At 35.9% G+C, this 12,818-nt stretch overlaps 1 protein-coding gene across 1 annotated transcript; it reads left to right on the plus strand.

Annotated features, from left to right (window-relative positions):
- On the plus strand, positions 4,390–8,806 carry LOC18777135 (monocopper oxidase-like protein SKU5). Its single transcript, XM_007211217.2, has 9 exons — positions 4,390–4,883; positions 5,187–5,296; positions 5,386–5,656; positions 5,755–5,893; positions 6,586–6,952; positions 7,192–7,557; positions 7,651–7,729; positions 8,111–8,310; positions 8,407–8,806. The coding sequence occupies exons 1-9, from the start codon at positions 4,743–4,745 to the stop codon at positions 8,507–8,509; spliced, it is 1,776 nt and encodes a 591-aa protein (XP_007211279.1). The 5' UTR covers positions 4,390–4,742; the 3' UTR covers positions 8,510–8,806.

Genomic DNA, 12,818 nt, shown 5'->3' on the forward strand with positions numbered 1-12,818 from the left:
TATAATTACAAAGGAGGACTCTGAGGCTTGAAAGCCCAATTTGAAAACTGGGTATATTCCTGATTGATGGCCCCATGGTCCCAAAGAAAGAACAGGAATATGATCTTCTCGTCAACATTAGCAACATTGAAAATCGTGGCTGCAAACAAGGTCATATCATGTCCACAGCACAGATTTCTTCTCTGCAAAATGAGGGACCAGAAGGATAAAATTTCCTTTGTGGTCCAAGAACTCCCTTGAATTTTTTTTTTGGCGTGAAAGAGGTCAACGGTATAATCCATGATGATAAATATAAAGCCTAAATAAAAGGTATAATCCAACTGCATATGATGTTGTCTGACCAATTTACTGTAATCCTAAATGGTTCTTTATATGAACATCCATGATGAAAAAAAACACACTTACGACTTTCTCTTTACATTTTCTTTGTATATCACACCCTCTATTATATTTTGAACTATAATTTTTCAGTCCTTATTAGAGTATTTTCACCTATTTACCATGGTAAAAGAGAAGAGGAGGCAAGAGTTGTTACTATTCACATGAATGGTGCATGTCCTAGCAATTTTTTTTGTTGATTTTCCACCCATTGTCATGGCAATCACTATTCACATGAGACATGAGGAGATGAATTTGTATAGAGTTTTGGTGTGGGAAATGAAGAATATGGCTAGGTATTTATAAATTTTTGGTTTTTATTTTTTCAATTTTTTTAAAAATTTTTAATTTGTTGTTGACATCAGCATGCATATGCAGCAGCCTAGGCAAACTTGGGCGCTGGAAACACATTTGGGGGCCTAGAAGGCCTCTAACTCGGACTAGAGCCTCCCAGTGAAAATGCTCTTAGGTTGTAAATACCCATGTTGGATAAATAGTATTGATTTTTACATACCAAATCTTTAATTTTGACGCTTTGGGCAAGTTTGGCATTGTTGTACTGTGAAAATAATCGCTGTTAGATTTACTGTGGGAGAAATCAGCTGTGAGATAAAGCAATTTGGAGTTTGGTAAACTTTTTGTTAAAAGTGTTGTTGGTACTAATTCCTGCATAATCAAAAAATGATTGCTGCATAATCATTAAACTCATCACCTCTTTTAAATTGATTCCTGCATAATCATAAAATGAAAGCACCTCATTAGCTGCTTTCCCTTATAGTTTTCTCTCACAACAATTTTTAACAATAAGTCAATTTACCAAACAGACTGGGCTTCCCAAAATTTTTGAAAAATCACTAATCACCCCAAATAAATAATGTCAAATAGACACTTCTAGTCAACATAGAAAACCCAAAAAAATTGAATTTTCACCAATTTTCTTTTGAGTAAACATCTTGACTTGCTATGCAATTTATGTTTAATAAATTTTTAGTGGCTTACTGTACGTTATGGGTTGTTTATTGGTGGCTCTTTTTATGTACGTGTTGTAGTTTATAAGTTCTACTTGTGAATTAACATCTTAATTAGAATATGAACTCATGAATACCTTGTTTTCAAGACGAGTTATATTCATGAGTTTCTAACAATGTATACGTTGCTTTGAATTAAGGAGACCGCATTATTGTACGACATGCCATTTATATTAAAAAGATGAGACATAATATGGTACGATAACGTGATCTCCTATAATTTTCCTTTCACATTTTGCCTAGCTTATGCATACTCTTGTTCTTTTCATAGTTGATCATAACTTAATACTGAAGAAACTGGTCTAATTATTGATGGGGGGGCCTGTTAGAATCAAATCCAGCTGGATTTCACATTGTGCCTAGCCGATCATAATAATTCATTACCCAAATCACCGCGTCTCTTTAATTAGTATATCTTTCTAAAACAATATATATTCCATCATTCTGGTTGGACCGTTGCCTTTCAAACTGTCCCTTCATTTCAACATATCCTTATTTTCTTTTTGTGATACACAAACCAACTCACTTTTATATAAATATATATATTATAGCGTGCATGCATGAACAGCTTTCAAAGCAAAACTTCCTCCTCCAAGTCCAAGAAGAAGAGAAAGTTTTCTTGTCTAATATAATTATATACATATAAACAAAGCTTCATATAAATATAATTTGCTTGATCTTGTTTTCTCTTTTAAAAAGAAATGTTGGTGGTGGATATTGTTTGGTCCCTACCTGCCAGAATGCGTTTCGCCCTCTATTCATTGCTTTGAGCATGAGGAGGGAGATCCCACACAGCTCATGCCCATTAACAAAGTATATCTTTCGGGTTGGAATTTTGCTGCAGCATTATTTTTCCATTGTTTATAATTGGTATTTTTCGAGTATGTAGGGTTTTTCATTTGTCGTCGTCTTGATTCTTAAAAAACTTAAGACCGGTTATAACACTAGATTGGAGCAAGAATTTTCAAATGACATAAATAGGAGTTCTTGATGAAAGTTACTTATGTAGATATGCATTATTATTTGTTAGATCAAACACTACCTAACTCGTAATTAATATAATACGACTAGCACTTATTTTGCAATTACATTGCCTACATAATTAGGTGATGCTATGCTTATACAATTTAGCAGTTATACTTATTTGGCATAACCCTACTGGTTCTATTTTTAGAAGAAAAAGAAGCCCTTATTAGGTTGGGTCCCATCGCACGTGGCAATCCAAGTGGGTGATAAAAGTACCCTTAACCTAAGGCCACTGCCCTAACCGCAACTTCAAGGACCAGAACCACTTTTTTTTATATATTTTATTTTATATATTTATGCTTATGCTCACTCTGTTGCAGGGCCCAGTTTTTATTTTTTCTTTTCCACGCTCAAAAAGCCCAAAACGAATTTGGCATCTCGAGGTAAATCCACTGGACAAATTTCAGGTTTCAGTTCAAATTTAAAAGCGTATACAATATTATTATTTTTGGGTAGACAGTTAAGAAGTTGACTCTATTTGTACAACTTCAATGTTTTTGGTTTGATATACTGATAATTTTGTATAAAAAAATATTGATAATTAAACTACAAGGGGTGGTGTGGTTGACAAATTATAAACTACAACTTCCAATTGGTGAATTATTTGGTACCTCAATGATAGGAATTCGAAATTTATTGGAAGCACTTTGTGGTCAGGGACAATCTCAACTATAAACAGGAATTAATCACAGCCTTCAGATGTGGGGACATCTCATAGTATTTACCCAAAAAAAAAATACTGATAATTTAATTTTAATTGCATTATTGTGAATTGTATCCTTTGTTTGTTTGTTTTGTTTTTTATTTATTTTAAGAAACAAGTATCTTTTGAAATGATGATGTTAAATAACACTATTAAAAGGTGACACGCATATTATTAAGAGAAATTTCTTTGTAATTAGTCTCAATCAAAATAAGAGAATTAGTCCCATATTATTTTGATTGAGCCTAATTTTAATTGTTTAAGCCAATTATTTTATTTTGCCATCAATCAGAACGCCAATTAGAATTTGCGCTTCCAAACAAAAGAAAAAACCCAAATTAGAATTAAATGAGTATTGTGAAGATATCTCAAATTCAAATAAAAGGTGCAGTCAAACCATATGAAGAATCTCTTTGAGCTGGTAACAAAAGTCATTTGAGTTCAGATAGCCCATATTAGATCAAGAGCTCTGATATCAAATGATAGAACCCTAAAGCAGCTAAGAAAAAAAAAATTGAAATCAAAGGAAATTAACTCAATTCATTTCATCCATAATTCCTCCAATAAAGATTCATAGCTAGATGAAAACAAAAAGTAACAAGAAGCTTCTCAGAAACTCACAACAATTAACCTACATGCTTATCCATATGTTTCTTGTCAAGAGATGTGCATGGCCTCCATAATTACCTGTCACCACCCATATAAATAGAAACACTTCTCCTCATAAACATTTTTAATAATATCATTTTTATTAAAAATGTTGAAATTTTCATAAGAAATTTAAGTGCTTTTACTTCTAGCACGTGATTCTATGACCCAAAAACCTTTGTAAATTTTTCAGTCATGCTCAGTCAGAAATGTTTTTGGTTATCAAAAATCACTTTTAACCCCTCTTAAAGCACTCTCAATCAAGCCCCAAGTAGAAGTTGCTATTCTTGAAAATGTATAGAATCAAACGGTCATCAGCTGTTGTAATCCAATCAGCACTACCCCACCCTACATTGAAAGGGGTCCCTATTTGAGGGCAGTGGCTCACGGCTGGCAATCATGTGGCGCTTTCACAGAGAGATCTAAACGTTGTAACCATCTCTGATTTTTTATTTGTTTAAGAGAGACAAGAGTCAAAAATGAATGTGGGTGTTAGTTATGGGGTGAGAGAGCGTGAGAAGTTCAAACTGTGAACTGGCTACTGGCTGTCACTCCCTCTTTCCTCGCATACTTTCTGTCTCTAAAAATGCTTACTTTTATCTCTCTTGCTCGCGTGGATGATGACTGGTTACCGACAAAAGCTTAGCTTGGGATCAGACCTCAAAACCAATCAATCTTCTCTCTCTCCTCTGTCTCTCTCTCTCGGTGTCTCTGTCTTACTCTTTTATTTTAACCAAACCCAAAAACCAGCACACACACAAAGTAAAGAAAAAAGAGCCGTTCTCTCTGTTTCTCCTCTGTCACACACTCTCTCTACTCTCTACCGTTTTTCTCTCTAGAGGCTCGGCTTTGTCCTTGTTCCTGTTCTTTCTTTCTCTTTGTGATAATGTAAATCAAACAAAAGCTAAGGAAAAAAATTGGCTTTTGATTTGTGAAAAAAACAGTCTAAAGTCCTGGAAATGGCTTCTTTGAGCTTCTTAGCTGTGTTTCTCGTCCACATTTGCTTATTTGCGAGCTTTTCTTCCGCTGAGGATCCAAATATTTACCACGAGTTTGAGGTCTCTTACATCACTGCTTCTCCTCTGGGTGTCCCTCAACAGGTATGTTGCTCTTAATTCTTATATCTCTCTCTTTCTATTTCTGTAGCTGCATTCTGTCTCTAGATTATGCACTTTCTCTTGCTACTTTTAGCTCATCTTTTTGTTGTGGATGTGGGTCTGCTCGTTTTTCATGAATGCCAAATGGGTTTGCTTTAGATTTCATAAAGTTGGAATCTTTATCTTCAGATCTGTTAAATCTGAGCTTAGTGTATTAGTTGCAAACTCACAGTGATATCAAGTGCTGAGGTTAGACTGAGAATTAGGGGTTTTAGTAATTCTTTCTAAATTTGCATTGCCTTGCAGGTTATTGCCATTAATGGAAATTTTCCAGGTCCTACTATCAATGTAACTACTAACAACAATGTCATTGTCAATGTTCGGAACAAATTGGACGAGAATCTGCTCATTACTTGGTAGGATTTACTGTAATGTGCACATGAATTTCATGCAGATAACTTATTACACATGGATTCCGTTATCTGAATTTGGATTTGTTCAACAGGGCTGGAATCCAGCAACGCCGTAGTTCATGGCAAGATGGGGTTCCTGGAACCAATTGTCCAATTCCGCCAAAGTGGAATTGGACTTACAATTTTCAGGTTAAGGATCAGATTGGGAGCTTCTTTTACTTTCCTTCTCTTAATCTTCAGAGAGCATCTGGAGGATTTGGTGGCTTTATTATAAATAACCGGGCTATAATTCCCATTCCTTTTGCAACCCCAGATGGGGATATAACCATTTTGATTGGTGACTGGTACACAAGAAACCATACGGTTAGTGCTTAGTGAAATTTTGTACTTCCTTCTTAAGTACAGGTTTTAGATTAGTGTGTAACATGTTTAATGATGATAGTTCCTTTTCTGGAATGTAGGCTTTGAGAAAGGCCCTTGATGCCGGGAAAGACCTTGGGATACCAGATGGTGTTCTTATCAATGGGAAAGGTCCTTACCAATACAACAGTACACTTGTTCCAGATGGCATCGATTATGCAACATTTGAAGTAAAACCAGGTAAAACAATTTTAGCAAACTATATATTTAAAATCACGTGCTAAAAAATGTTCAATTTTTGAATGTTGTAAGTCAGAATTTGGAATTGATCTGCGCATGTGAATATGTCGTGAGCTGCCAGACACGGATAAATATGTTAATTATACCATGCTATGCAGGCTGTTTGATTTTATTTTGGAGTAGTAATAAACTTCGGTTGTGGTTGTCTTATCCACCTCCGTGTTCTTTTGCTTAATAAACTTCGTTTCTTCTCAAAATATTTTTTTTTTGGAGTAGTAATCATACTCATACTAGCATTTAAAACCGTATCTGGAAAATTAGTCACAATAGATAATGTTCGTTCCATACACATGAAACGATTGCTTTTGCACTGCAGTTTGCTTCATTTACTGATTGGTGTGAGATCGTTGCCAATTAGTGTCAGATGTGAAAGCGTAATGCTTGCCCGTCAATAATAATTAGGTTATTAGTGGGAAAGGATTCATGACTTTATATATGTTTATTTTTTGGAGTTACATAGCATTTCACCGAATATAACATGATGGGGCTTTATAATTCACATCCAAGAATAAAGAGTTGGCAAGTCATTTCTTATGTCAATAAGTAATTTCGATAATGTTGTTTCTGTGAACTTGTGGACTTTTAGCTGAATTCCTCCATACTTCCAATGACCATGACGTAATATTGGACAGGTAAAACCTACCGTCTTCGTGTCCACAATGTTGGGGTGTCAGCTACTCTAAATTTCAGGATCCAGAACCATAATCTTCTTCTAGCAGAGTCAGAGGGATCATATACAGTGCAACAGAATTATACAAGCTTAGATATACACGTCGGGCAATCTTTTTCTTTTCTGGTAACCATGGATCAGAATGCAAGTTCTGATTATTATGTTGTGGCAAGTGCTAGATTTGTGAATGAGACACACTGGAAAAAAGTTACTGGAGTTGCAATCCTGCACTATACTAATTCTAAAGGAAAAGCAGCTGGGCCCCTTCCAGAGGCACCAAATGATGAATTTGACAAAACCTACTCAATGAACCAGGCAAGATCAATCAGGTTTGTTCTCTGTTCATCTTTTTGTATTAAAATTCAGTGCCACCTTTTTTAAGCTCAAGAGATTTCCTGGGTTGGGATGTTTTTGTATCCTTAAATTTTGTGTTCACAAATGGGGAAAAAACATTGGACCTATGTGTATGAGTTTTTAGCGGACACAATATGATAGAAATTGAAGAATTTCCTGACTGGTTTATCCATATAAAATCTCTTTCTGAAACATTTCTGGAAATTTTTTGCAGATGGAATGTATCAGCTAGTGGTGCACGCCCTAATCCACAGGGGTCTTTTAGATACGGCTCAATCAATGTAACTGATGTTTATGTGTTGAAAAACAAGCCACCTGTAGTGATCAATGGGAGACGCCGGACAACGCTCAGCGGAATCTCATTTGTAAATCCTTCTACACCAATCAGGCTTGCTGACTGGAAAAAATTGAAGGGTGTTTATAAGCTTGACTTCCCAACTAGGCCACTTACGGGAGCACCCAGACTGGAAACATCTGTGATTAATGGAACATTTAGAGGATTTATAGAAATCATACTACAGAACAATGACACCAAGATGCAGAGCTACCATGTAGATGGATATGCATTTTTTGTTGTCGGGTAGGAATTTTTGTACTTTATTGCGTCAAGCATGTCTAAGTAAGAATTTATTTTCCCCCTCAGTGGTTTTAACAGGCATTGATTTAATTGCAGGATGGACTATGGTGACTGGACAGAGAATAGCAGGGGCACATATAATAAATGGGATGGGATAGCCCGTTCCACAGTACAGGTATATTTCTGCTTTAATCTTACTTCGGTCCTCCTAAACTTTTCCTAGTTTGCCTGTCAACTTGTTCTTTCTGATTCGTAATAATTCCTTGTAAATATGTCAGTTGGACTTACTTACTATCACAGAATTGGTAGGCATGTTTTTGTGTTAATAAGCATGTTCTTGTTCATGTTGCTCACCTCATCAAGGGTGCTGACTGGCTGTCAACCTTTTAAGCTGTTTTGCTTTATTTGTTCCAATGGAAATAGGCATGCTTATCTAATAAACATGCAATAGCTGCTGATGCCCAACACTTATATAGATGTAAATATTTGTAATGTAGTAAAGTCTTGACTCTCTCTCTCTCTCTCTCTCTCTCTCTCTCTCTCTCTCTCTCGTTAGGTTTATCCTGGGGCATGGACAGCAATCTTGATATCTCTGGACAATGTTGGAGTCTGGAACATTAGAGCTGAAAACCTCGACTCATGGTATCTTGGCCAAGAAACTTATATCAGAGTTGTCAATCCAGAAGCGACTAACAAAACTGAGTTGCCTGCACCAGACAATGCCCTATTTTGTGGCGCCCTCAGCAAATTGCAGAAGTATGTTCTGTGGTCCATATGTACTAAACATCTCAACTTGCTAATGAGTAGCACAAAATATAAATTCTGATTATACGTTTCACTTTTGCTTTTCAGGCCGGAAGATATCTCTTCAGCAACATCAATCATTATCAATGAATCAAAGTTGTTCTTCACGCTGCTGATGATCATCTGCACTTTGATCCCCATTTTCTACTAGAGGTTTTGGTTTTCCAGAGCCAGTGTCCCCTCTATGTTTGTCGGAGCCTGGTTTCTTAGTGAGAGGTTTGTGGATGAGTGCTTAGGTTTGTAAGTTTAGTCTTGTTGATATAAATCTTTAGTAAGTTTGACATTCTTTTCTTCTTTTTTTCATTTCGTTTTCGAACGTTCTCAATGCTCCACGGCTTCCTCGTTTATTTTTATCTGGATTTATGATTCTTTTATTACCTATTTAAATTATGTACTATTGACAATTAATTCATCAATTCAATACAATGCAACTTCCTACTTTACATCACTGCTGCATTTCAAATTGCTGAAGAGAAGATATGATAATGTTTGTACATTTTTGGCCTCTCCTATATGAGGTATTTGAAATGTACTAGACCTTGAAGATCCCCCCAAATGTCTCTGAGTTAGGAGGAAGTGGGGTCTTTGGCTTTGGCTTTGGCTTGGTCACGGATCTGTTTCTGATATTTTGTTGTGGCTTGAGTTTTGTGGTCCTGGGATGTTTGAATGTCTTTTCATTTTGTGTACCGTTGAAGTGCATTTTTGTTGGCCAAAACAACGCGTGCTGTGATTTTTTCTTGTCTTTTAAATGCGGTAGATGGGCTACATTATTTTCATAAATCCACTGCATTTATAAAAAAAAAAACAGAGAACCGACCACCCAAAAACATGGCATGAACAATCAGAAGCATATGTATTTTGTTTCAGAAAAAAGGAAAAAAACAGGAAAAAAATTATTTGTATTTTAAGCAGCATAATTGACAACTCCAAATGGGAGGAATGAGGATAGCGTGGATTCAGAACATTCCAATGCTGTCATTGAGGGCAACTTGCCTGTAAGCAAGATGGATTGTCTGGCGCATAAAAATGGAGTGCTGGGGAATTTGCTGTCACTCGTGTGACGGTCCACCATCATGTCATATATTTACCGCTTCACTTATTATAACACATACTTAGTAAGGGACCGTGTAAAAGCGGTTAAGAGCATTTATCTTGTAGATGAGGTCTTATGTTCGATTTTTCCCTCTTCTAATATCACTTGTATCTATAAAAAAAAAAAAAAAAAAAACATGTATCTATTAATTAATTTATTACAAAATTAAAGTTTACAACATATCAACTTTAATTTCGTAATAACAAAATAGCAAGTTAGCAACCACTGTAATTGTATATTGCATTATAGTTAAACTCACTGTCATCATTATATCCTTAGTAAAAGTTCTAACCATAAAGCCGCCAGTTATCACGGGAAAAAGAAAAAAGAAAAACCCCAAAAACCAAATAAACCTTGCCAAAGAAACACGGATAGATCTGCGTGACTCTAGCTCAATTTACATTGGAGTGGGTTGGAGATGTGGTAGATTTTAGGGTTAGGTTTGTTTTTCTGGTAAGAGAAAAAAGAGAGTTAAATTTAGCTCAAACTAATACAAGAACCAATTGTGGGAATGGCCTAGAAACCGTTTGGGGGCGCATGAAAGGGGTTAATGGGCCAACACCTCCAAGGCTAAGCAGAATATTATACGGACTTTTGAGCCATTAATTCTTGAAGTAGACTATGGGCCAGTAAAAGCATCAAGAGCTATTGGTGATAGAAATGCTCAATAAGCAGAAATATAATATAGAAATTCTCCAATGCGGACGTTCGAAGGTGATTATCGTGCAGACGTCATGTATTTTCTACTATTCTTTTTATTTTATTTTTTTCTATTTACAATGGCATCCGCATGATAATAATTTGCGGACATCCTTCCATTGAGGGATCCCTCAAATTAACTTATTTGAGGGACACCCTTGTAGAATCCACTCCGCATTATATTTCACTAATCCAAACTGTCTATATTTTAAATAATCATTCAAAGATCATCTCTACAAAATCACTTAAATCCGATATTGTTTGACCACTTAATTGTGTTATTGAAATTTAAGTACTTTCTTGAAGCACTATGTTCATTGATTTTGTAGGGATACAATTGGATGTCGAAACAGTTTCCGATTGGTCTAATTTTTTGCAAGGATGATATATGAATGTAGAATTTAAAAATAGATAGTTTGGATCGTTGGAAAAAAATTCGTAAGATATCCTAAAGGATGTCCTTCAAATAAAATTATTTAAAAAATCTCTCAATAGATGGGAACTAATATATATATATATATAGTGGTAATATGTGGTTTGACAGGTCATACCCCGAATCCCACGTCAGAAATGCCCTAGAAAGATCTCATATATTGAATTGAAGTAAGACCTAAGAATCCAAAAGTCAACTTCAGTTGGCAGTTTTAGATGAGTCTTTGGGTCATTACAAATGGTCTCAGAGCACAACCTAATTTAATGCCTATGCGGGACCAATAGATCATTATTGCAACGAACGACGGCTGTCTGTGGATGAGGGAAGGGCACACCTTCTATCAAAAAAAAATTTATTTGTAACGGGAATAATACTGTTTTACTATTCTTCATTAATAACACAATGACACGTGGAAAAATCTTATGTGTTATTGTGTTATTGGCTGGAAATAGCAAAATGTATTATCCCCATTACATAATTGTTGCTCTCCACCTTCAACCGGGTAAAATAACAGTCATGGACACAAATATATAATTAAAAACGTGATCCTATTTTTCATGTAGTTTAAACCAATAATATCTTGTTGGCAATAGCTAACATTTAGGGTTTACACTAGAAGAAATGCAAGCTTTATTAACATTACATTACAACAATTTTTTAGTGAGTAGTCATTATTAATCACAGCATTCACATAATGACATGCATCTTACCACGTTGTAACTTGTATTTGTGTATTAGGTTTTTCATGATTTACTTTACAACTCATCTCTCGCGTTACAAAAAGTTTTCCTCTCACCGCGAATGTCAAACGTTGTTAACCCAAATTAGGGAAAGAGAAGTAAAGTCATTTGGTTTTTTTACCAGTGTCTTTGGTACTCTTTGTATATATATGTGCCTTGGCATATAGGAAAGAAGCAATATCTTAGTTGGATGAAATAACACCTCATCTTTTGATATGTGTACATAGAGAGGGAGGACAGGCTAGGGTCCAAATGGATCGATAATCAATCCAAAGCAGTGTCCTTTGTCTGTTTCCGAGTTGAATCAGAGTGCATAGTAGGGGACTGATTGATAAAAGAAGGGCAATTACCCCTGTGCATCCTCTAAGCACCCCCAGGCCATCCCTTTTGTTTCTTTGCAGGGCATGTCCTTTGTGTGGTTCAAAAAGAACAAGAAATTGCTCATGCCCATGCAACATGGGTCTGGGAGTGCATGTGGGGTTAAGTTAGGTTGTGGTGTATCTAAAATTAAAGGCTCCATGATCAGCACTTAGCAGAGCTAAAGGCCTCACCACCGCCCTCCCTTTAAATTCGTACGTACTTGCTTGCACTGATCAGCAGCACTCACACACAGAGACAGGAGAGAGAGAGAGAGAGAGAGAGAGATTGATTTAGAGGAGGCAAAGCCAAAGCCAAAATATATCAGACACCAGAGCAACTCTGGATTTCAACTTTATCGATTTTTACCCAACCCCACCGTCCCCCCCCATCCCGAAAGACATAGAGAGAGATTCAAAGATCCTCATATCCCCACAAACAGCAACAAATAGCTCCTAGCAGGCTTTTTACAGTGATAGCTTTTCCTCATTCGTACATATATATGTATGCAGACATGCATGCATGTGTGCATGGAACCATGAATGCATCCAGCTGCTGCCATCATCATCAATGAAAGTTACAACGTGATATGGGTCATGAATGATATACCCAATTGAATGGAACTAACATGTGTGTGGCCCATTTCCAACGGGATTCAATAATCTAAACCTTTGTTTTTTAGATTTTCGTTTTGGGGAACCTTCTTTAAAAATCATCCGAACAAGTAATTATTTTTACAGAAGATCATCCAAGTCAAAATCAATTGAGAATAGATTAAGAGGTCATTCTCCTTTTTCAATGTGGGATATGAAGGAAGTTGAGGTTCCACTTTAAAACCAATTGGTAATAGGGGGAGTAACTCAACTCCTTATAAGCCCTTACTAAGTTTCTCAACTTTCCAATGTGGGATATTTTTCACCTTCACATTCTCACACACCCCCATTTTACTATATAAACGATTATGCAGAATTTCTATAAAGAACCAGTGTAGAGAAAGAGATAATAGAGAGAGACTGAGAATGAATATCAAATTGTATTTCACTTAATGAATGTTCAGTACAGTAATTCGTGTTTTATACAATTGGAGATTGCTTTCAGCTTAAGCAATCTTACTTAACAGCCTAACTGTGTATTGAGC

This window comes from Prunus persica, chromosome G5, assembly GCF_000346465.2.
Source record: "Prunus persica cultivar Lovell chromosome G5, Prunus_persica_NCBIv2, whole genome shotgun sequence".
In the NCBI taxonomy this organism is placed as follows: Eukaryota; Viridiplantae; Streptophyta; class Magnoliopsida; order Rosales; family Rosaceae; genus Prunus; species Prunus persica.